General features: G+C 36.5%; 4 protein-coding genes across 8 annotated transcripts; 2 read left to right on the forward strand and 2 right to left on the reverse strand.

Moving 5' to 3' along the window:
• Positions 1–2,037: 2,037 nt before the first annotated feature.
• Positions 2,038–7,918, reverse strand: LOC118052424 (protein REBELOTE). 4 transcript variants are annotated; one of them, XM_035063402.2, is made up of 14 exons: positions 7,783–7,918; positions 7,576–7,697; positions 7,424–7,484; positions 7,091–7,199; positions 6,938–6,989; positions 6,748–6,842; positions 6,294–6,362; positions 5,499–5,987; positions 4,908–5,207; positions 4,426–4,749; positions 4,015–4,221; positions 3,240–3,329; positions 3,038–3,135; positions 2,038–2,433 (listed from the first exon to the last, which is right to left on the reverse strand). In XM_035063402.2, exons 2-14 carry the CDS (start codon positions 7,682–7,684, stop codon positions 2,334–2,336), a joined length of 2,103 nt encoding a protein of 700 aa, XP_034919293.1. In that variant the 5' UTR covers positions 7,685–7,697; positions 7,783–7,918; the 3' UTR covers positions 2,038–2,333. The 4 variants fall into 4 exon arrangements, with proteins under 4 accessions (XP_034919293.1, XP_073266847.1, XP_034919292.1 ...); XM_073410746.1 differs by having other exon boundaries at positions 7,411–7,484; positions 7,576–7,901; XM_035063401.2 differs by having other exon boundaries at positions 7,576–7,900.
• Positions 7,919–8,020: 102 nt separating this feature from the next.
• Positions 8,021–9,013, forward strand: LOC118052427 (mitochondrial import inner membrane translocase subunit TIM14-1). The gene is made up of 3 exons (XM_073410747.1): positions 8,021–8,173; positions 8,276–8,454; positions 8,561–9,013. The coding sequence occupies exons 1-3, from the start codon at positions 8,171–8,173 to the stop codon at positions 8,715–8,717; spliced, it is 339 nt and encodes a 112-aa protein (XP_073266848.1). The 5' UTR covers positions 8,021–8,170; the 3' UTR covers positions 8,718–9,013.
• Positions 9,014–9,570: 557 nt separating this feature from the next.
• LOC118052426 (cyclin-L1-1) lies at positions 9,571–13,143 on the reverse strand. 2 transcript variants are annotated; one of them, XM_035063407.2, is made up of 9 exons: positions 12,984–13,143; positions 12,591–12,747; positions 12,382–12,463; positions 12,099–12,239; positions 11,806–11,972; positions 10,823–11,093; positions 10,117–10,531; positions 9,941–9,976; positions 9,571–9,843 (listed from the first exon to the last, which is right to left on the reverse strand). In XM_035063407.2, the coding sequence occupies exons 2-9, from the start codon at positions 12,740–12,742 to the stop codon at positions 9,773–9,775; spliced, it is 1,335 nt and encodes a 444-aa protein (XP_034919298.1). In that variant the 5' UTR covers positions 12,743–12,747; positions 12,984–13,143; the 3' UTR covers positions 9,571–9,772. The 2 variants fall into 2 exon arrangements, with proteins under 2 accessions (XP_034919298.1, XP_034919297.1); XM_035063406.2 differs by having other exon boundaries at positions 11,806–11,975; positions 12,984–13,140.
• Positions 13,144–15,473: 2,330 nt separating this feature from the next.
• LOC118052422 (uncharacterized) lies at positions 15,474–21,632 on the forward strand. Its single transcript, XM_035063400.2, has 7 exons — positions 15,474–17,262; positions 17,939–18,356; positions 18,518–18,662; positions 19,047–19,162; positions 19,249–19,327; positions 19,988–20,221; positions 20,915–21,632. Exons 1-7 carry the CDS (start codon positions 16,062–16,064, stop codon positions 21,248–21,250), a joined length of 2,529 nt encoding a protein of 842 aa, XP_034919291.1. The 5' UTR covers positions 15,474–16,061; the 3' UTR covers positions 21,251–21,632.
• The last annotated feature ends 222 nt before the right edge of the window (positions 21,633–21,854 follow it).

Below are 21,854 nucleotides of genomic sequence, written 5' to 3' on the forward strand. Positions count from 1 at the left end.
CCAACAAGCCGACCCTAAAGATACGTTTTGCGAAATCTTTAATCAACCTATAGAAAAACAATTAAACCTGTTTTGCTCATCGATGACCGCCTGCTCTTCTAGAAGGAGTTTCTAAAATCAAGAATTTTATTAATATTCTGGATACTTTCTACTTTCTTTTACTTCATCTTCTTTGTTCTTTCCCCTCTAGAAGCCGCCCCCACTCCTTCTCAAGAACCTATTCTTAAGCAAAATGTCAAAGCATCTTCCCTTCAAGCTCCTTGCTTATATATAGTCGTGACAACTTGGCCAGTTGTTCTCATCAATCTACACCAAAGCCATTTACAAACTTCCTTCAAGAATCTCCTCTTAGTTCTCTGTGGAACCCTCAAGTTTTCTTGCCGTTGCTTGATATTCACAATGGTTGCAAAAGAAACGAGCCTTCATCAATTACCGGTACATGACAACAGTGAGTTGCAAGATTTTGACGATGCAGCAGAAACACTATCTCTCTGTGATCTTCCGCTAAATGGTTATGCTTCTAATTGGGATGGCTTCTCCAGAGAAGATCAAAGCTTGGGATCGTCTTTTGATCAAGATTTCTTCGAGTTCTTCAGCGAAGACTTCACCGCCTCTAATATTTATCCCAAAGATGAAATCATCTTCTGTGGAAAGCTCATTACTTGCAAAGGAGAAGCAGTAGCAGAAAAAACACAGATCCTGGAAAGCACAAAGAAAGCTAAAAATACCAAGAAGAGCTTCATTTTCCCATGGAAATCATCCTCTTTCAACAAGTCAAGGGCCACATCATCAAAACAGCTACAGGAAAAGAGTGACAAGACTCTGCAAGAGCCTTTATCAGAGAATCATGGGTTCGCAACAAGGAAATACGATGATAGGTATGACTTTTCGATGAAGAAGGTATCAATACTAGCGACCCCAACGAAGCCGAGATGGTACTTTTTGGCATTTGGAGTTGGAAAACTTCCAATGGAGATGGAGCTAAGCGATATCAAGATGAGGCAGAGCAAGAAGAGCCCATCGAGGATGATTCAATCTGAAAAGGTGATTGAAACGAGTAGTGGGAATAAGAGAGGGCAAGGATCGTGGAGTTTGCTTAGGGTTTTGGGGTGCAACAGTCAACATTCCAGTGCTCGGGCTAAGGCATCACTTGGTGGTGCACCAATTGTGTGAGAGGTCAGCGGAGTCCCGGCAGCATGTATGGTTCAGCAGGCCAAAATTGACCGTGTAGTGAAACGCGACAGTAAACTAAGATGACCGTTTTTTGTAATCACAGACGGGTGTAATTGGCTGGTGGCTAGCTCCCAAGCATTCAACAGGGACCTAGGGATGACGAAAAGGCTAAAAACTATTCAATCAGAGACGCCCATCGCCTTTAAAATTTTGTTCCCAGGGAACGCGTGAACATGGCTTAGATCATAATTTTTTAATTGTGTGTGTGTGTATATATATATATATATATTGTATACAATATACATGTATTCCCACTTGGTCCAATATTGATCATTAATTACAGGATGTCATAACACATTATAATGCCCCGGCCAGCATTTCAGTTGCCCTTGCCCGTGGTCCAAGAACCCCAAAGATTAGTCCTCTGGTTAAGGAAACCAAAACGGGCAAAACTGACTTCAATTGACAAACTATAATTTATGAAGAAATGGGCTAGCAAAGTAAACAGCTTGCAAGCATCTGTTTTCGTTTATCGCTGCTCCCAAAAGTGCCACCCACTAATGTAGCACAACAAGATCTAGAAATATTATTACACAAACGCGAAGCTATTTAAAAGACATATATAGTGCTTTCCATGTCATGGAAATAGAACAGCAGTTTCATGCACGACAATAGTTATGAGATGGCCGCTTCAATTATGTTTCAATGTTTAATTAATATATTAGTCACAACCAAAATATCATGATACTGACCAAATATTAGCCGTCATTGATCACGTAATGCAAGAAATGACATGAACCTTTGATAGGCTTCATATCTTTATCGCTTAGTTCTAACTTCACTAGCTTGGCCTATCAAACTCTCTTTAGACAGCAAATATCAACCCAAAACTTTATTTAGTTTAATTTCTTGTAAATATGATGAACAAGACTCACCGAGGATTCGTCAGACCTAACATCTTACAATCTAAACAAAAATGAACTTGAACCCTGTTTGAAGATCAGAATGTCTTTAAGGCTAAATAAGACGCAGTTCAAATTTGCTGTAAGACACTGTAATCAAAGTTTTTATGATCTTACAAACATCAGATATGGTGGGTAGGAAAGCTGAAGTTCTTCCATTTCTCTCCACTGTTTACATCGCAACGAAATAGTTCTATTTTAATGTGAATTTCCTTCAGCATTAACAGCCAAATCCACATCCATTGCGTTCTTTGGAGTTTGTTGCCTCTTTCCTTTTGATTTCTTCTGCTCCAGGGAGCTACAGAAAACATCAGTTTTAGTTACCACAAACCAAAGCCCTTCTCAAGTTTGTTATTATATGTCATAGTCAAATACAGATTTATTAGAGATTGCACAGAGATTTACAATGTTGCAGCTACAAGGGCGCATGCTCGCAATGGTGCCAATGCAGTGACTATATAGCGTGGCAATCCTAGTAGAAACAACTACACTGGGCCTGACCCAGCATTACCTTATTTTTTCTGGTCTTGGCCTAACACGACTGGGATATTGGAATCTCAATTAAATAAACCCAATCCAATTTGAAAAAATTGGCATCTCCTTTTCCAGATGTCATTGAATATCAACATAAAAAATCTGGCATTGAGCTACAGAATGACTCAATTATCAGTTCAGTTTCATTCAAAATGGGAACAGCCCACCCCAACTAGTAACTTAGCATTCAGTTCAAACTCTGTAAGGCCCAAATATGTCAAAATACGCCTCATTAATTTGCCCCATGATTATTTAAACGGGTTTTCATAGCAGGTAGAAGATGCCTAAAAAACTGACACCATCATAGCACAAGCCATTCACTGCAGCAAATTATAAGAGTGAAAAATAAGGCCAAATAGAGGGCGCACCTTATTTTTCCATTCATAAGCAGATTTCTGGAACCAGCCTTTTCAATTACACTTGTGTAATATTTTGTAAATGGAGCATTGCCACCGCACTTTTCAAGCTGCACAGTAACCAGAAATCAAATTTAGAACAAGTGACATCTACTGAATCCTACAAGAGAATAGGTCACAGATGGACGCATAGAAAAAGGAGAGGGGGGCAAACCTGAAGAAATGATTCAACAGATTGCTGATCATTCGGAGAAAAAGTAACCTCATCTCTCTTCTTTCGGACAAACTCAATGTTCTGCTCTACCTACAGTTAAAAACAAGTATGAGAAATAGTGTTATGTAAATTATACATCCTTCCAAGAATCACCATGCATCTCAACAAAAAATAAAATATAAAAAGGATCCCTACACAATCTGCACATCCACTTTGTTAACAGTAATAAAGCACTGCTGAATACCAATGATTATGGTTAAATTTACGGGGAGAGAGAGAGGAGAACTAGCATAATCAAAATTAAGGAATTTCCCATTTTCACAATAACAAGGTGCTGAAAACATATTGCCATCACAAGGATTGCAATCACAACCCAGAGCTTTCAAACAATTATGCCAACATGTAATATAAACTAAGTTTCAACCTCGTAAGAAATCCTTTTTGTTAGACTAGGATCAATGATTTACAACTCAGGATCTCGCCATGCCCAGAAAGCCCTAGATACTCAGCTTAAAGAACCAAGTGGCCAGGCAGGAAAGCCTCTTGACTCTCAACAAAAGCCTGAGTGTTGAGCGAGCCCATTACTTATATTGGCTAGGATTCAAAGAGATCTCTAAACATATCTATAATGCACGACTATTTTCCTCTTAAAGTATTTACCAAATTCCTATGAACCATTTCCCAAGAGCAATCTCAAAAGTAGATTGTAACATGTTTAAACTTTCTTAAATATGATATAATCTAACACCTTACTCTTTGAAAAGAGATCATGCACCTGATCAATAAAACGCTTCACCACACGCCGTAAACTCTCAATAGTAGTCATCTCATGGAATTTCCTCAAATAGATGAGTGGAATAGTTGCGAGATCAGGAAATGATACGTGATAACTCCATTGAGCAAATTGCGCCGCCAACAGCTCAATGGCTGAAAAAACACACTCGTCCTGGAAGTTTCGAGATTTTAGCCAATGCTTTGGCAGCTACACAGGAAACAACCACCATCAGCTTAACCATGCATGCAGCACACTTAATGCCAGAGAGTTAACAGGTGGATTTTAAAAACCGACTGATTGATAGTAAAAGAAATCAAGTATAAAGGTTTGAACACATATCATAGAGCTAACAGCCTCGCCATGTTAGCCACATAAGAAAACTGGCTCAGGATAAGTAAAATTTGCACTTACCTTGACCGCAGATGAAAAGCTGAAGTCCTTTCCAGGTTTCGAACCCTCCTTGCCTATTTTATATTCCAAAATATCCAGCACTAATGATGTAATTGGGATGAAAACTCCACTAGATTCAGAGAGGGTATTCAACCATTGGATGCATTTAACTCTTAAAGGCATGTATCTCGGTCCTGGAAACAGGACAGCTACTCCATTTATGATCTGAATTATCGTATAAAGCAGAGGCTGCAGATCATAATCATGTATATTCAAAGAAATAAATGCAACCCACAGATCTACACAGTTAGCATACTGCCAACTGCATATCTTCTTTACTGCTTCCTGCACAAAAGCAACATTTCAACACAGAATTTTGATCAATTCACTCCTTAAAAGTTGAAAAATAAAGTACAAAAATCAGCAATGCAACCAAGGACAGATGTAAAACGATGTTAGGATTAAACAAAACATGGTACCAGTGTAGCTTTCTGAGTGAATACCTTCTTAGTTCGTAAACCAAGCTGCAATATCTTGGCAAGTTGCTGGATAGAAACCATTGCCTTGCTATAAGCTTTCTGCAGATCTTGAGAGCATAGCTCGATGAAGGAGCTTTTCAGAAATTGTTGATGCTTAAACAGAACTGGCTCCACAAACTTGCAGTGGTCAATAAAAGCCTTGTATGCTTTAATCATGCAGGTTTCAAAGCAATTTGAGTTAAACACAGCAGCTACATCTTTGATGATGAGAAGTGAGCATGCTGATAGAGTTCCTTTGCCCGTTGCCCATAAATGAACTGATATCTGCATACAATTCCAAGTCTTGGTAAGGCACAACCGCTTAAAGCATAAGATTGACATAAAACACCAAACAAATTCACAAGTACTGAATAATGCTACGGTCTGAAATTCCTAAGTTACAAGACCCTAACATCCAATATAATGCAAAATTGTGCATTAATTGTGCACGCCTTGGTAATATACAAATTAGACATGAAATGAAGATGCTGTTATCATAATCCCCAGAAAATCATTGTTATCTTGGTTTCTTAGTTGCGTTAGTTACAAATTTGTAAAATTCTAGGATTAATATACCTTGATAAGTCTGTCCAGTAAAGGAGGAAAGGCAGCAAAAAATACTATAGAAGCTTTGAGTCTGGTTAAGGCGAAGGCTAATATCTGAGAGTCAGTAACCTCATTTAGGAGAAACAGGGTACTTCTCAAGTAAGACTTGACTAATGGCTTCAAAGTTTTCCATTTGGAAGTATTCTTTAGTTCCAAGATGGCCTCTTTCCTATCATTGGAGCCTGATATTCCCAGAATTTTACGAAATATATTATCAGCCTCGTGAAGCATGAATGTCAAGATCTTGCAAAAAGTGTGGCTGTCTTCAACAATGGTGGGTGATTCAGATCCGTAGTGGCAGGCGGCCCTGTACCCGTTTAAGAGCCTTACAAAAGCAGGGACATTATTCTGCTCCTTGACTAGTTCACACAAAGAATTAACAGTAGAGCTACTCAAATTCCCCATTTTATCAGTGGACTCCCTGCCATCCTCATCAGACTCTTCTTCATCTGAATACTGCTGTGAAGGAAGAGATGGTTAAAACTTGATAAAGGAAGGGGTTAAAAAGATACGAGACACAAACCAGATTGAATATAAGGTTCAATGACTGAAAATTACAGCCTTTGATGGAGGGAGAAATTTCTTTTGTCTTAGAACAGATCATATGGAGAGTAATATAGATGACAGGTACATAAATAAACATCAAGCAGTCATAAGATAGATATACAAGCCAGTGGAGCTTGGAATTTGCAAAAAAAATCCACACCTTTAATTTCTCAAGATATTAATAGTCATGAAAAAAAAAATTAAGACTTCATAGCTTACATTTTCCTCATCCCTTAATGTCTGCAGATGTTCCTTGTTGCTTTCCAAAAACTTGGCAAATTCTGGATCCTGTCAAATTTTAAGTGACAGAGTTTAGTTGAATCTCTACATAGTGACAGTAAATTCATAAAACGGATTCTGCTACCTAGCAGACATTTTAAGTACAGAAACTAACAAGAGAAACTCAATACCATAGGTTGTCTGATAAGCATATAAAAGCCAAAAAACTATCACAGATTCCAGACAAATGGTCAAAGCCTAAATGGGTTTATAGAATAAAACGAGATTCCCTATCACAATTAGATTATGATAGGCTTAGATTTTAACACTCACAGATTTTAGAGTCAACCAACAAACTGAAGTTATAACAGTATATGAAAAACATTACTCAAAATCTTACAAATCCTTTGAAAAACTCTATTTTGAGTAATAAAAAAAATTATGATTTGACCACCTTGGCTTTCAAGTTGTTCAGCCTTTTCATTTTCTTTGCCAGTTCTAAATGAATTTCCTTGTTCTGCACCGATAAATCATCACCGCCATTGTACTCTGCATGCAAATTACTAAAAACATAAATAAAAGGGGCATATTAAAATTTTAAAAATTAATTAAAATACCAGAGAAACTGGTGGTGGTATCCTGACCTTCCAGATGATTCTCAATTCTAGTTTCACCATTATATGAACAACTTGTATCCTGATAAGTTGCCATGACCAGCAATATTAGAAACACCTTGCAAAGGTAATGTTGCAAATTAAGTTTAACAAAAACAAAGTTGGCATAACATAATTCAAAACCTCAGATAAATATCCGTCACTATCTGAATCATCCCCATCCATATCACTATCATCTTCAGCAAATACGGAATCAAGGGAAATATCCTTAAAATCTTCAACTTCATTGTTTCTGCATACAAAATAAATCAATAAACAACCCAATTCTCAAAATCATTCTCCTAAGTAAGCAAACAAGCATAGACAGACAAATATAATATCAATAAGAAGCAGATGAACTATTTAAGATAACCCCTTAATCATATCTTAAGAGCACAACAAAATTAAACTCAATCTTTCGCGGTCAAAACAATGCGCCTAATCGCAGCAGCATTAATTTGCACCTGCTTTCTTTACCTTCCACTATACTTTTCTTCTCTTTCTCCATCAGAATCTTCAGCTTGAGCTCTCTCATCTCCTAAACCAATAATTACCCAACAAATTCAAGCTACGGCAACAACAAAAGCAAAGAACGCAATGAAAGTAACAAACAACAAGGTCAGACATACTTTTAGAAGCTTTCTTTTTGAAGAAAGACTTGACCTTCCTCTGCCTTTTAAGCACTGACTGCAAATTCTTCTTTGCAAACTTCCTTGCTTTCTTTCCTAGTTTCCCCATTCCTCTCCTTTCCCTGCCCAAAAATATTACCAAAATCTCTATAAAAGAACACGGAAAAATTCAAAAAGAAAATAACCCAGAAAGCACTTTATGCCTACTTCAAGAATTAACAAGCTTGAGCGCTTGGGTTTTGGTGGCTTTCAAGACTTAGAGAATAGCAGTGAAGTACCAGGGCAAATGAAAAGGAAGAGGGTTTAGGTGGGTTTTTACGTCTTCTTAGAAATAAATATAACCCTAAATATTGTGGGCCGTGGCATGTGGCCCGGTCCATTTTAAACAAAATAAAACCACGTAATCACCAACATGTCCTTTGGTTATGCAACACCTGGCAGTGAATGGTTGGCAGTTGGGACTATAAAGTGCCACAGAAACTGGGAATCAGCAAGAAGCTCTTTCACTGTTTCTTCTTCTTCAAAAGAAAGCTTTGAAGAGTTTTTAGCAGTATTCATTCTCTCTATTTATTACTATTCATAAATTTAAAAAAAAATGGTGAGCAGATTTGATTAGATTTTTCTCTGAAATAATTCTGGATTTGATCGATGATTGAAATAATGATAGGTGTGAAATTAATAGTCATGGAGTGATTTTCAGGCGACGCCGTTTCTGGCTGGGCTAGCAATAGCAGCAGCAGCACTGGCAGGGAAGTACGGGATCCAGGCATGGCAATCATTTAAAGCAAGACCACCAAAGCCCAGAATACGCAAATTTTATGATGGAGGGTTTCAGCCTAAAATGACGAGAAGAGAAGCTGCTCTTATTCTTGGCATTAAGTAATTAATTTTTCTTATTATTCTTTCTTGATGAATATTATTTGCTTGATTATCTTGAAATTATGATTAATAATTGAAGTTAGAAAGATGGGGTTTTTTTGAGAAGAGAAAATGCTGGAGCGGAGAAGGTGAAGGAAGCACATAGAAGAGTAATGGTAGCAAACCATCCTGATGCTGGTGGTAGCCACTACCTTGCTTCAAAAATCAACGAGGCTAAAGACGTGATGCTTGGAAAGACAAAGGATGGCGGATCTGCATTCTGATCTTTCTTCAACACGCTCTACTGCTTGCCCGCTGCCTGCTGCACATAACACTGAATAGGGTTTCTTTTCTTTTCTTTTCTTTTCTTTTCTTTCAAAGCACAAGAAACTGTGAGTTGCTACAATGTGTGCTCTTCTTGTCTCTTCACTAGCCATTTACTACTAAGGCTAGGAGTTCAACAGCAGCAAGTCCTTCAGCGACGAGATTTGTTGCTGCAGTTCTTGGTGATGATGACAATTAAAATATGTATTCAGACAACTGTTACTTTTATTAGTTATCTTTGAGAGTCCAACCTGAAGCATCTGGTTTACACTGAGCCTTCAACTTTATTCTTCAGCTGACGGTAAAATTGCTTGTGCGGTGCACTGCAGGTTGTATTAGGAATTCAAGTTTCTCACCTGCAGGAAGACTGGGTGCCCAACACCACCTATATGAGAAACGGATAGAGGACTCGTTTGGCATGCAACAATTGTTATTTTTATCAGAACCTGTCAGGCACCACATTTACAATAGCATGTGTTTTTGTGGTCATATTAATGACATCACATGTTACTGCTCCATATGATATTCTCCTCCAATTTAACATGCCAGTATATGCAAGTAATCACTCATCGCTGATTGTGAGTCCACGCTCTAAACTTCAAAGGGAGTCGCTAGCACTCTAGCACGAGGGACGGTTAAGCCAATAGCCCAGCATCGGCATCCCCTCCTGTTAAAATGGGGTGGTTCGCCTAACCACAATGACATGATCACCTTGTAGTAACTTGAAAAGAATAGAAAAACCAGTGTTTGACATTTTTTCACAAAAAAAGGGCCAGTTCAAGTATAGAACAGATAGTGGTGAGAGAACTAGCATAATGGAACTCTTATGTTTTAGATCTCAATTTAACTGTAAACATGATGGTGTTTTCTTGCTCCTCTGTTTATGTTCCAATGGGACAAATACAGAATATGTTATAACAATTAAAAAAAAAAAAGTTAATATACAAGTACTGTACTTGCAATCCCTGCTGCTACATCTCTAAAAAGGAAGTGCGTGCACATGCCAATGGCCAGTTCAAGCATATGAGTGGTGCCTATGCCGATCCTTCTCTCTTGATGAATAGGAGGAACTGTGGTAGTCACGGTCTGAAAATGCAGAATGGTCACAGATGAGAGGACTGCCATTTACATCGAGAATAAAAAAAAAAAGGATGAACCTCATAAGAAAAGTTAAAATACATACCACGTGAGGAGTGATGCCTTGATTTCTCCGAGTGTCCTGCATTTAGATTAAAAGATCACATATATAATTAGAAATGTGTTACAAGAGTACTTAAAGTTGTATAAAATTTTAAACAGAGAAGTGCTAGCCCCCAAATTTAGTGTAACATGTGGACAAAAAGGAACTTGGGAGCTGACCTGTCTCTCTTCCTCTATCCTTTGAACGATGACGACCTCGATCCTTAGCCCTATCCCTGTCTCTTTCAATTTCATCTCGCTCTCTTTCCCGGTCAGAATCTCTGCCCCTATCACGATCCTGGGCCTTTATTCTATCCCTCTCTCTTTCCCTCTCCCTGTCCCTGTCCCGTTCCTTGCTCTTGTCACCACTCGCTTCTGTTCTGTGGTCAGACTTTGATCTTGGAATGAGCTCTTCTCTTGCCTCTCCCTCAGCGGGCTTGGATTCATCATCGGTCTTTTTAGATTCCTTCAGCTTGTCTAAGGCAACTTTTGTTATGTCCTTGGATCCACCAGATTCAACATTAACCCCACTTGGAGCTGCCTTTGGTTCAGTTGAATCATTATTAGCTGGCAGGCTAGTAGTCCGTGGAATTTCCTATTCAAGAGCAGAAAAAATATAATTTCAGTCAATGTGTTTATATGATGAAGCATACCTGTCTCAGATGAATATGAAGTAATCTCTAAAATGCTTGCAGTTTCTATCCTTTTTCCGATCAAAACAACCGGGATGTTTTTTTCTTTCTTAAGGAAACAACAGCAATACTTCCTTTGTCACTAGGTAATATACTGCCTTTGATGACAAGGAGACAGTTGCAAATATTGTAAAAACCAAAAATTAAAAGGTTGATTTAGAATCAAATTGAGGAAAAAGAAAATACAGAACCACCTTTGAAATCAGGAGCAATTGGGAATCTGAAGACTTGTTCGAAAAAGAAAAATCTCCATCCTTGCAGACTGATACATACTGTGCCTTAGGAAGGCTATATAGGTGAGCCAAAACTCTACAAACTTCATCAATCCCAGATTTCTCTGCATCAAATGCTTTCCACCATGGTGGACTCTCAGGAAGAGGTACTTGAAATCTACGAGCTGCAGCATATACAACACCACAAGCCACAACTGCACTCTTGAAACGAACGCACAGAGTTGTCCGCAAACTGCCAAGAGAATGGGTTAATGTAGAAAAATACCAACAAGAAAGCACACTAGTATGTCCCAGGAAAAGAAGATATGGTAAACAAGCAATAACACCAAAATCCATATATTTAAAAACAGAAGCAGCGTCTGTTTTTTTAACCACCTTGTTGTGCAATTCTGTCTTGTACTAATATGAGATAAGCAACCAGGTAAGCCTTTAAAATATTGTAATTCATGCTAACTGTTACATTATAACTGGAGCTTATGTTATAAGTACTCGGCAATCTTTTGCACGGCAATTAAAAGCCTTTAAAGATGATGCAACTGCTACAATTGATCTGAGGAAATAAGTTACAAAGGAAGAGGAACTTAAACTAACAGAATCCTGTCAAAAAGTAAATGCTCTTTTTATTGAGATCTGAATGACTATTTTTTAATTATCAAGTGCAAAAAAGAAGTATTCTGAAAACTGACATCAGATAAGCTATTTCACTAAGCGAGGAATATTATTTTATATCTGCTGTCGTTTTGTTTAGGGCATCCCTGCCTCTGAATAAATAATTCTTAGTTCCAAAATTGATGGTCATGTTGAACATGATTTTTATTTTTATTTTTTCCACGGAAAAAGCAACAACGCACAAATTCATCAAGCTGAATATACAGACCACGCACATAAGACTCACAAAACAACTGTAGAATGATACATTCGAAATGTTTGATTCAGATAAGTACCTATCATTAGCTAAGTTCCATGCTTCTTGTCTTAATTCTTGAGGTGTTCCAAGGGTCATTAGGTAGTTTGAAATGAATTTGTGGGGATGCTCAACATGACAAACAAAACCCATTTCCTTCAGTATATGCCTCTCTGTTTTGCTCAACTCAATCTTCAACTCTGCAAACTTCTATTTGACACAGAGAGAAAACTGTAAGTGCCTAACACCAGAAGGACTAAAACCAGCTGTGAGCCAAAGGGAAGAGAATGATACTGAAGCATCTTTATGCAAACATGATACCATATTTCTAACCTTTGAATTCAGGTCCAAAAACTCTATGGGTAAGTTTTCCCTCCTGCACTCCATTCTGTGGAAAACAATGATGACTTGCCTCGATTTCCTAGGGCTTTCCTCAAGTTTAGATGCAAGCCATACACAACTAGCCGCAACTTTCTGCAAAATATTAGCACATCCTAAAAACATATTAGACAAATAAATGGGAATTATAAATATTGCACTGCTTCTGCTAGAACTAAACAAACCAATCCCCATCTCTCGTAAATTTAACACTGTAAGTGAAAATATCACTTCTAACCTTGACATTGAAACGGGCAAATGACTTCTTGCAATAGAATCGGTGGAATAAAACTTGACCGGTAGCCATCACAGCTTGAGGTCTTTTGAGAATAAAAAATAATGAAACAGAAACGGATAGAACCAGCATGAGTATAAGGCATCAGCAAAAAAACGAGGAAAAAAAAAAACATATATCAAGTACATGATTAAGCAAAGAGGAGAAAATACAGTTTGAGTAAAATGCCGCTCTCTTGGATAAGATCACAGCCATAGATCCTAAGAGTTGTCTCCGTAGCTTCATCGATTCCATCTTTCCTTGACGGGGAGTTTTGTAGCTCATCATCAGTTAAATAGAAGTTATCAATCGCTGTGTAAATCATTGAAACTGCCACAAATAACCCGAATCAACTATGAATCTATAAATTCTGACATGTTATTAATAACCCATCTTTTTTCCTTGCTAAACACAAAAAAAAGAAGCATGTTTGCTAGTTGATTGGCTTTTATAGTGTAAAGAAAGCTTAAAAGTATCCCCAAGATTTCCGCAATTGTGGTGAGTTGCTTTATGCAGAAAACACACAATTAAACCCAGATAGAGAGAAGACACAATCGGAGACTGACCTAAGATCGCTGGCGAGAAGACGTAGAGCGGCGGTATTGAAGGGGAGAAGCAACCGGTTGGGGGTTAGGGATTGTGATTTGTGAGGTTTGCAGGATGTTGGAATTTGATTCCTGCGCTTCGGCTTAAAACGGCTACGTTTCCTTTTAAAGAGGTTTTTGTTTTTTCGTTGATCAGGGCCGGTTGGATTTTCAGATTGTGGGCTTCGCTCTGCAAATTGAGCTGGATCTTCTTTATTGGGGCTTCACCTTTATTTGCAGTTTTTTTTTTTTTTTTTAATGTTTGATGGGGCCATGAGTCACTCATGCAGGTCGCGTGATGCTACATTGCCACGTGGAATATACGTATAGCTACAAGTCAAGATCGTGAGAGGTTACATGTCAATCCAGGTTAATTACTTTGTATAATTCAACTTGTAACTATTATATAGCATTAGAATTAAATTATTTACGTTGATTTTGGTGAGTTAGTAACAATTTTTTTTCCCGAGAAAAGAGTGTGAATTTCACACTGAACAAAATATTATTATTGTTATTTTTTTAAAAGCCAACCTTTTAATCTACTTGAGATTCTACCAGTCATATCTTGACGGATTTAATTTTAAATTTGATATGATTTAATTATTGATTTAGGTAGGGATAAATAAAAAAAATCAAAAAACTAAAAAAAAAAATTAAAAAAATAATTGAAAAAATCGAACCGTGAAAAAAAACCAATTAAAATTTAAAAAAAAAACTGACCAATTCGATTTCGGTTTTATAAGTCTGAAACGAAAAAAAAAAACTAAAATAAAAAAAACTGAAAAAACCGAACCAATCCAATTTAGACCGATTTTTATCCAAAAAAATCAAATCAAACCGAAATCTATTGGTTTAAACTAGTTTTATTTTGGTTTTTTTAAAATAAAAAATCGGGTTAGTTTTTTTTACAAAAATCAAATAAAAATAATCTAATTCAGGTATTAGATTATTCATTTTGTCTTGAACAAAAAAGCCATTAACATTGCTCAACATGTAGTTTTTTTATTTATTTTTTGTGGAGAGATCTCTAACCTTGCTCCCTTTGAAAATCTGTGATCTCTGCTAGGAATAATAATAATAAAAATAATAAATGTTGATTTAGACTGGTAGGATTAGTAGCATTGATCAGAGTCAAGTGTAATAATGCATGAATATCTTGTATGTGTAGACGCTAGTGTCTATCAGAGAGATCTTCTTGGAGATGTCATTGAGGTACATCCCTTTTTTCATTACATGGAGTGGGATAAAATCTTATCCTTGTTCCTGTGTTACTCTGATCACTTTCGATTTCATATATTTTTTTTTATCACAGTAAAGAGGTTAAGACTTCGGGTTAGTTTTAATATTTCAGGCTGTTCGAGGTTGTCAAGAGATTTTTCATGGTATATAGGATTTTGTCTAGGTGTTTTGAGATTAAAAATAGTTTTTACAGGTGCAAGACACCCCTGTTCAAGTGATTTTTTGTTTTATTTTGATTAATATAGGTATTTAAATCTTGAGTTTAATTAATTAACTTTAATTAATTAAAAATTAAATTTCTTAATTTATTTTAACCACATAAATAATTTTTTATTTATTTAATTAAATACACACGTAAAGTTTTTAATTCATGATTTTATTTCTTAATCTAAAAAACACGTAAAGAATGTTGTTTTATTTTTTACATTGAACAAAAATTTATGAGATATAAGTAAAATAACTTTAGTGACAATATAATATTTTATTTTATTTAAATTAACATGAGTGTTCGGGTTAAATTACATGTATATAAACTAATATTATATGCACTAAAGTTAACGATCATATAAGTTTCTAGTAGCCTTGAGGTTTGTGGGGCTCAAATTAGTAACTTTTAGAAAACAAACTCAGGGTTTGTCCATTTAAACTATATATATTAGGATTACAATATAAAATACATTTGAAATGCTTAACTTGGGTTTTTTTTTTAATATGATATTAAATAATATTTTAAAATCTATTTACATCTCATTTTAAATTATTTTTTCAAATAATTTAAAAGGTGCAGTTAATGTATATTTGATTTTTTTTAATTCTAAATTATTTTTTAGTAATTTTTATCATTTTGATATGTTAATATTAAAAAAATATATATTTTAAAACAAAATTTACTGCATCAACCACTGTCGAAATCTTTACCATGTCAAGTTTTGGATGGATATGCTCGGCCTGGCAGAGTTAAGATCAATGGGTTTAGCAAATGAATGGCTACAATATAGAATTCAAATTATGAAAAAACAAAAACAATAAAAACACTCAAAATTTTGTATTTAAAAACCCAATGTGGATAGACATGGATTAGTACATTATCCACAGTATATTGGTAGCACTCAAAATCTGATCCAAGTGTCGTCTTCCCCTTCCACCGGGTCCTTACGTCAGATTTTATCCATTTTTTTTATTAATAAATATCCAAATATAAACAAAAACAAGCAAAGCAAACAGCAGTGGCAACAGAAGTAATTTCCCCTCACTTTAATTTCACAAAAATTCATCACACAAAACTATAACAATACAAAACAAAAACCAAGCCAGAGGCCTATTCTTCCTCTTCCTTCCCTGCCACCAAATCCTCTCCCTCTCTCTCTTTTTTTGAAAAAAGAATCCACCAAATTTTATATAGCACTTTGTTCTCTCTAAAGTTCTAAAATTTTATCCACGATTTTTTCTTCCTCTCACAAAGAACTGAGCTTTCACTGAATATATAAAAAAACCTCTCGTTTCCAATACTCTATCAACAAGCAAAAATGGACACAACAACACCGTTTATCGGTCCGTATAGCTAGGGTCTTGCAATTTCAGATTCAGATGCCCTTTAAGGCCGCTTCAATGGATCTTACCCAATCCGGTTCAGTCCACTGTACACTTGCTGCACCTAGTTCTTTCTTTTTTATTTAATCTTGTGCTTTTCTGGGCACAGTTTTATTTCTACTGTTTTTTTATCAGACTTTCTGTATAGATTTGAATTGGCAAGGTACATATAAGAACTGGGGGAGTAAAAAGATTGGATTTTTGTAACTGGGGTATTGTGATTTTGTAGTAATGGTGTCTACAAATGATCCAATAGAGTCTTTTATGAATTCAATTCAAGTGGTCAGAGATGCTCTTTCACCACTTGAACTCGGGATTCGGAAAGCTGCTAAAGATCTTGAAACTTGTTGGGGGGTTTCAAAGAATGATCATAAGGCAACCCGTGATTCAGATACTGATAATAGCAGTAAAGTCTCAATCTTCACTGTGAAAAAGAAGAGTGTTAGTCTTGGAAATAGTGAAAATAGGCATTGCGGGGTTAGTGAAGAGAAAAGGAAAGGATTTTTATCCATCAAGATTCCTGTTAGGAGTTTATTGAGGATGTTTTCGATGAATTTGGAAAGTGGACACAGAAATGGCGGTGATGATAAGGTTGGGGTTTCGAAGAAATTATTGAAAGAGAAGGAGACGAGAAATGAAGATGGGTCTTGTGTAAATTGTTTGCGGTTTGCCTTGTCGTGGTCTTTGTTGGTTAATGGTTTTGTTCAGGCATTTCCTAGCCCATTCAAAACAAACAAGAAACGGTTTCAGAAAGCAGGCGACGAGGATAAAGAGTATTTGCATTTGTGCAAAAATGGGTCAAAAGCAAAGGTTTCGGGCGAACTGAAGCAGAGGGAATTGAAGGTTCAATCTGTTAAAGGGTATCAGAATGTGAACGAGAAGGGTAAAACAGAGAAACACGTGTCCATCGAATGCTTTATAGGGTTTCTATTTGACCTCTTGATTCAGAATCTACAGAAGTTTGATCAGAGTTTACAGGAAAGAAATGTCAAGGGTTGTAAAAATAATTGTTCGAACTCAACTCCAGCGTCCTCCCAGTTTGATCATTTGACGGCAATCATGAGTATTTGGGAAGGTCAAAAGGTACATGTAGATGGATTTTTGGGAAATTTGAGTTTTGCGAGAGTTGGTGGGGTACCATCAAGCATAGTTGGAGTATCCTCTTCAGTTAATGAAGAAGACGATGATGGTGTAAGCAGCGCGCCTACCAACAGCACCGAGGACACTGGGGGTAGTTCGCCACAGAAACTAGCTAGTGGGATACTAAGCATTCCGCTATCGAATGTAGAGCGTTTGAGATCCACATTATCCACGGTTTCTTTCACAGAGTTGATTGAACTTGTGCAGCAGCTTGGTCGATCTTCTAAAGAATATCCTGACAAGAAAAGGCTGTTCTCTGTCCAGGATTTCTTTAGATACACAGAGGCCGAAGGTATGGTTTCTCGTCCCCTTAGGAAATTTACCTGTACTGGTTTCTGTTCCTGCTTGTGTCAATGAAAAACTGGAAATATACGTGCATGAAATATTGCTGAGCGCACTTCTTGTTAGTGTTCTAGTACTCTCATAGACGAGTAACACTTGTTTGTCAAAGTTTACTCAATATCAGTTGAATGGAGCTGATATATCCATCTATTTGTAGAACGTGCTTCGCTGGAAAAGGAGATCTTATTTGACTAAGGGTTGTATGAGAGGGTGGTAATGGTTATGTTTAAAAGTGTTTTTGATTGAAAATACATGAAAATAATATATTTTTTTATTTTTTTAAAATTATTTTTAACATTACCATATTAAACTATATTAAAATATTAAAAAATCTGAAAATATATATAAAAATAATTTTAAATAAAAATAAAAATTTAAAATTTTTAAAAAGCATTGTTTCAACCACGTTTCTGAATACTGTCTAACAAATTTTTAGTAGATGCAACTGTTAATTTTTTACTCTTCAGACTAGAAAGTAAAGGCAAAAAAAAAAAAAAAAACAGAAGAAAGAAAAGAAAAGAAGAGAGAATTGCTTATCTTCAAATGGATTTTTTATTATACTGTCAATCCTTTCTGTATCTCTCATCCTAAATATTGCTCTTATTTGCACCCTCGCATTCTTATAGGAAGAAGATTCTTTGAGGAACTGGACAGAGATGGTGATGGTCAAGTGACTTTGGAGGATCTCGAAATTGCGTTGAGAAAGAGAAAATTACCTCGTAAATATGCTCGGGAATTCATGCACCGTACTAGAAGTCACCTATTCTCAAAATCATTTGGTTGGAAACAGTTTTTGTCCTTGATGGAACAGAAGGAACCGACAATTCTCCGTGCTTACACTTCTCTTTGTTTGAGCAAGTCTGGGACCCTGCAAAAGAGTGAAATATTGGCATCATTAAAAAATGCTGGACTGCCAGCAAATGAAGACAATGCTGTTGCTATGATGCGATTTTTGAATGCAGACACTGAAGAATCTATTTCTTATGGGCATTTTCGTAATTTTATGCTTCTGTTGCCTCCTGATCGACTTCAAGATGATCCCAGGTAAAATGTTTGTGTTTATTTGTCCAGAGCTATTACACAAGTTTTGTGCAAGCTCATTCACATCGTGTACTGCAAGCTTGCCTTCATTTGATGAGACAGAAAATGTGCAATTTTCTAGATTATTTCTATTTGATGCTGGCTTCTTCTTCTAATACATACAGGAATATATGGTTTGAAGCTGCAACTGTTGTTGCTGTTGCACCACCCGTGGAAATACCTGCTGGAAGTGTTTTAAGATCTGCTTTGGCTGGGGGTCTTTCATGTGCACTCTCTTGTTCTCTCATGCATCCTGTTGATACAATTAAGGTGTACTATTCAGTGTTTTTTTTGTTCACTTGATTGTCTTTAATGCAACTAGAAACTTTGGACCAATTACAGCTACATTGACTATTGGTCGTATAGAGGGATATTCATGATCAAATACTACATAGCCTTTCCCCTTTAGTTGGTCATCCTCATTCTGTCAGTATCTCGTCCTTTGTTTATAATAGACTTGTATTAGACTGTCAAAAGGTGGAAAAAAGAGGAACTTGAAAAAATTATAATCCAGAGAATTAAATATTGGAGCACATAGATGTGAAGTTGAATTGAGCAATGTCTTCTTAATTTACTTTTGGTAATCCTCTTATATATATATGCATGCTGTTTTCCATTAGTGCTGATGTTAGGTCTTCTCATGATCTGTTTTAGACTCGGGTGCAAGCTTCAACGTTGACTTTCCCAGAAATAATTTCAAAACTTCCACAAATTGGAGTTCGAGGATTGTACAGGGGTTCAATTCCTGCAATTTGGGGACAGTTTTCAAGGTTTTTTTTAGTCTTTTTTCCTCCAGCCTTTTGCTGAGTAGCAACTATTTATCTACTAGCTCACCTTTTCTCCATGGGCATTTCAGCCATGGCTTGCGAACTGGGATTTTTGAAGCTACCAAACTTGTGCTAATAAATGTTGCCCCAACACTCCCAGATATCCAGGTGATGCTTATCATTATGCTACTGGGGTTGTTAATTTTCCATTTACAAGTACTAAATCATTTAAATCTTGGTCTTCCCAAATCTCTTGAATGGTGTTTAATTGCAAAGAGTTCAAACTGGCAGTGATGATTTAGAGCAGCCGTTTCTTTATTTTGCGTGATGGCAAAGCATTAATAGATTCTGCTTAAGCATTAGACTTTCAACAATATTACTGTTTTCTCGTATCACTCAGTTCAGCTTTATTGTTATTACTGCTGCTCTTATTGTTGTTATCTCTACTGATCAAAACAATTCAGTTGCTTTCTGGCTCGCCTGGTGGTTCTTTCCACTGAATCTATATAGGGTGCTCAAACCATTGTGTTCAATTCATTTTTCTTGCTCATCAGTTGTTGCAAATCTTTTGTGTTTGAAAGAAGAAGATAGATCAGCACAGCATATAATTGTTTACTTTAGTTCTTGACTAGGCTATTTTCCATGACTTGCACTTTATGTTATCATATCAAGCTCAAGAGTTGTTCCTGTGCTAAAGGAGATGCCTTGACAAGTGATGCATAAAAATGAATATGATTAAGGCCCGTACCCCAATTTTATGTTGTTTTGAAACAACTATTCCAACTCTAATCTGAAACAACTGTTAACATGCATTGGGAGGTTATACAGGTTCAATCTGTAGCATCATTCTGCAGCACATTTTTGGGGACAGCAGTGCGGATCCCATGTGAGGTACTGAAGCAGCGTTTGCAGGCTGGCCTTTTTGACAATGTAGGACAGGCTATTGTTGGTACTTGGCAGCAAGATGGCCTAAAGGGGTTCTTTCGTGGGACTGGTGCAACTCTTTTCCGTGAGGTTCCATTTTATGTTGCTGGCATGTGTCTATATGGCGAGTCCAAGAAGGTAAGCAGGTTTTTGTGCTTAAATATTAATAAACTTATTTCTTTTTTCTGTGTAAAATTTTAAAGGTGCTGTTTTCAACTCTATGTGCGTGTCAACCAGAGCATGGTACTTTCTTCTTGTAGTCCACCACTAAATTTGGCAAAACAATTGCATCAGTAGAATGCCATTATTGATTGCAGTCCTCGATACCATGGGGGCTTGGTGTTTTTTTGCTTACTTTCTTAAAATGGATTTTATTTTGAAGATGATTTGTAGTAATAACATTTATGTTGGGGTTTGTGCAACAGTTTAATGCCAAGAATTGGTTGTTCTCTTTAAATTATTAGCACGTGAACAGTGTTAATGGACACAGAATGGGAAGCACGTCTACTTTCATCACTAAATATATTATGTAGAAACTTGACAGTTACCTTCATTACTAAATATATGTTACAGAAACTTAATAGTTGCAAGGATTGAAGTTTTGAATACAGAAGGGAAGGGGAAAGGAAGTATGCTAATAAATTGTCCAAAACCTGCCACTAGATGAAACATTTAAGCTTTACTTGATCCTACTACTGCCCCTAGATGCATTTGAGGATGTGCGACTGACTTATGTTCTATTTTCTACTAAAATCTAACGCATTCTTCTGCCATGTTTTTCCTTTAGTGTCTTGTTTTCCATTTAATGTGTAATTGGCGTGATTCTTCAAGGTTGCTCAACAACTTCTAAGGCGGGAGCTGGAACCCTGGGAAACAATTGCAGTTGGAGCTTTATCTGGAGGCCTAACTGCTGTTATCACTACCCCTTTTGATGTGATGAAAACTAGAATGATGACAGCTCCGCCAGGAAGAACTATATCAATGTCATTTATAGCTTTCTCTATAATCCGACACAAGGGGCCCCTCGGCTTATTCAAAGGAGCAGTGCCGAGGTTTTTCTGGATTGCTCCCTTAGGCGCCATGAATTTTGCAGGCTATGAGCTAGCAAGGAAGGCCATGGACAAAAACGAGGAGGCAGCTAGATTAGCTGTCTCGGAAAAAAGTTGATTAGTCCTGGATAGATATAAAGACCTTTCTGAAGCAAGAATCCTATCAACCACAGCCTCCGGGTTTTAGTTTTGTGAATGCTGCTGGAAGATATTTTTCCTTTTCTGAATCTCCAGCAACAGATGCATCAAATTTTATCAGTCAAGTTTTTTTCTTCTTTTTCTGAATCTCTAGCGACAGATGCATCAAATTTTATCTGTCGACGAGCCCTTTTTGTTTTCCTTTTCTTTTCAGGTCAAGACATCTCATTTCAGGATGCCTTGTTCAGAATTTTCAAGGTTTGCCAAGAATGGCAGATGATCTGTTTTTGCAGTGATCTTGTACCTTGTTCCCAGATTTTATACTGTACATTTTATGTGCGGTTATTTTATTCTTTCCTTAATCCGAATCTTACTGCATTCAATTAATCATTTGCAAGGATGGTGTTTAATTTTGCATTTTCTGTATCTTTATCTCCATCCAGCATCCACCCGCTTGTAGTTAACACATGAAAAGTACAAACGTTATTGGGATTTGATGGCTTTTTGAGAGTAAAATTATATTTGGTATGATTTTTATAAACTAATTTAAGGTTTTTTTTTATAATTTTTTATTCAAAGAAGAT

Source organism: Populus alba, chromosome 8 (genome assembly GCF_005239225.2).
Source record: "Populus alba chromosome 8, ASM523922v2, whole genome shotgun sequence".
Classification (NCBI taxonomy): Eukaryota; Viridiplantae; Streptophyta; class Magnoliopsida; order Malpighiales; family Salicaceae; genus Populus; species Populus alba.

Excerpts from the sequence above, each read along its gene's own strand:
- LOC118052424 (XM_035063402.2), bottom strand. The coding sequence starts at position 7,684 with ATGGGGAAACTAGGAAAGAAAGCAAGGAAGTTTGCAAAGAAGAATTTG. Across the intron at positions 7,200-7,423 it reads GAAGAAAAGTATAGTGGAAG|AAACAATGAAGTTGAAGATT; the intron begins GTAAAGAAAGCA and ends TTTTGTATGCAG. Across the intron at positions 3,136-3,239 it reads CTGTTGAATCATTTCTTCAG|CTTGAAAAGTGCGGTGGCAA; the intron begins GTTTGCCCCCCT and ends GTTACTGTGCAG.
- LOC118052427 (XM_073410747.1), top strand. Across the intron at positions 8,455-8,560 it reads GCTCTTATTCTTGGCATTAA|AGAAAATGCTGGAGCGGAGA; the intron begins GTAATTAATTTT and ends TTTTTTGAGAAG.
- LOC118052426 (XM_035063406.2), bottom strand. The coding sequence starts at position 12,742 with ATGATTTACACAGCGATTGATAACTTCTATTTAACTGATGATGAGCTA. Across the intron at positions 12,240-12,381 it reads TTGCCCGTTTCAATGTCAAG|AAAGTTGCGGCTAGTTGTGT; the intron begins GTTAGAAGTGAT and ends AATATTTTGCAG. Across the intron at positions 10,532-10,822 it reads AATTGCTCCTGATTTCAAAG|GAAATTCCACGGACTACTAG; the intron begins GTGGTTCTGTAT and ends GCTCTTGAATAG.
- LOC118052422 (XM_035063400.2), top strand. The coding sequence starts at position 16,062 with ATGGTGTCTACAAATGATCCAATAGAGTCTTTTATGAATTCAATTCAA. Across the intron at positions 19,163-19,248 it reads ATTTGGGGACAGTTTTCAAG|CCATGGCTTGCGAACTGGGA; the intron begins GTTTTTTTTAGT and ends TGGGCATTTCAG. Across the intron at positions 20,222-20,914 it reads TATATGGCGAGTCCAAGAAG|GTTGCTCAACAACTTCTAAG; the intron begins GTAAGCAGGTTT and ends TGATTCTTCAAG.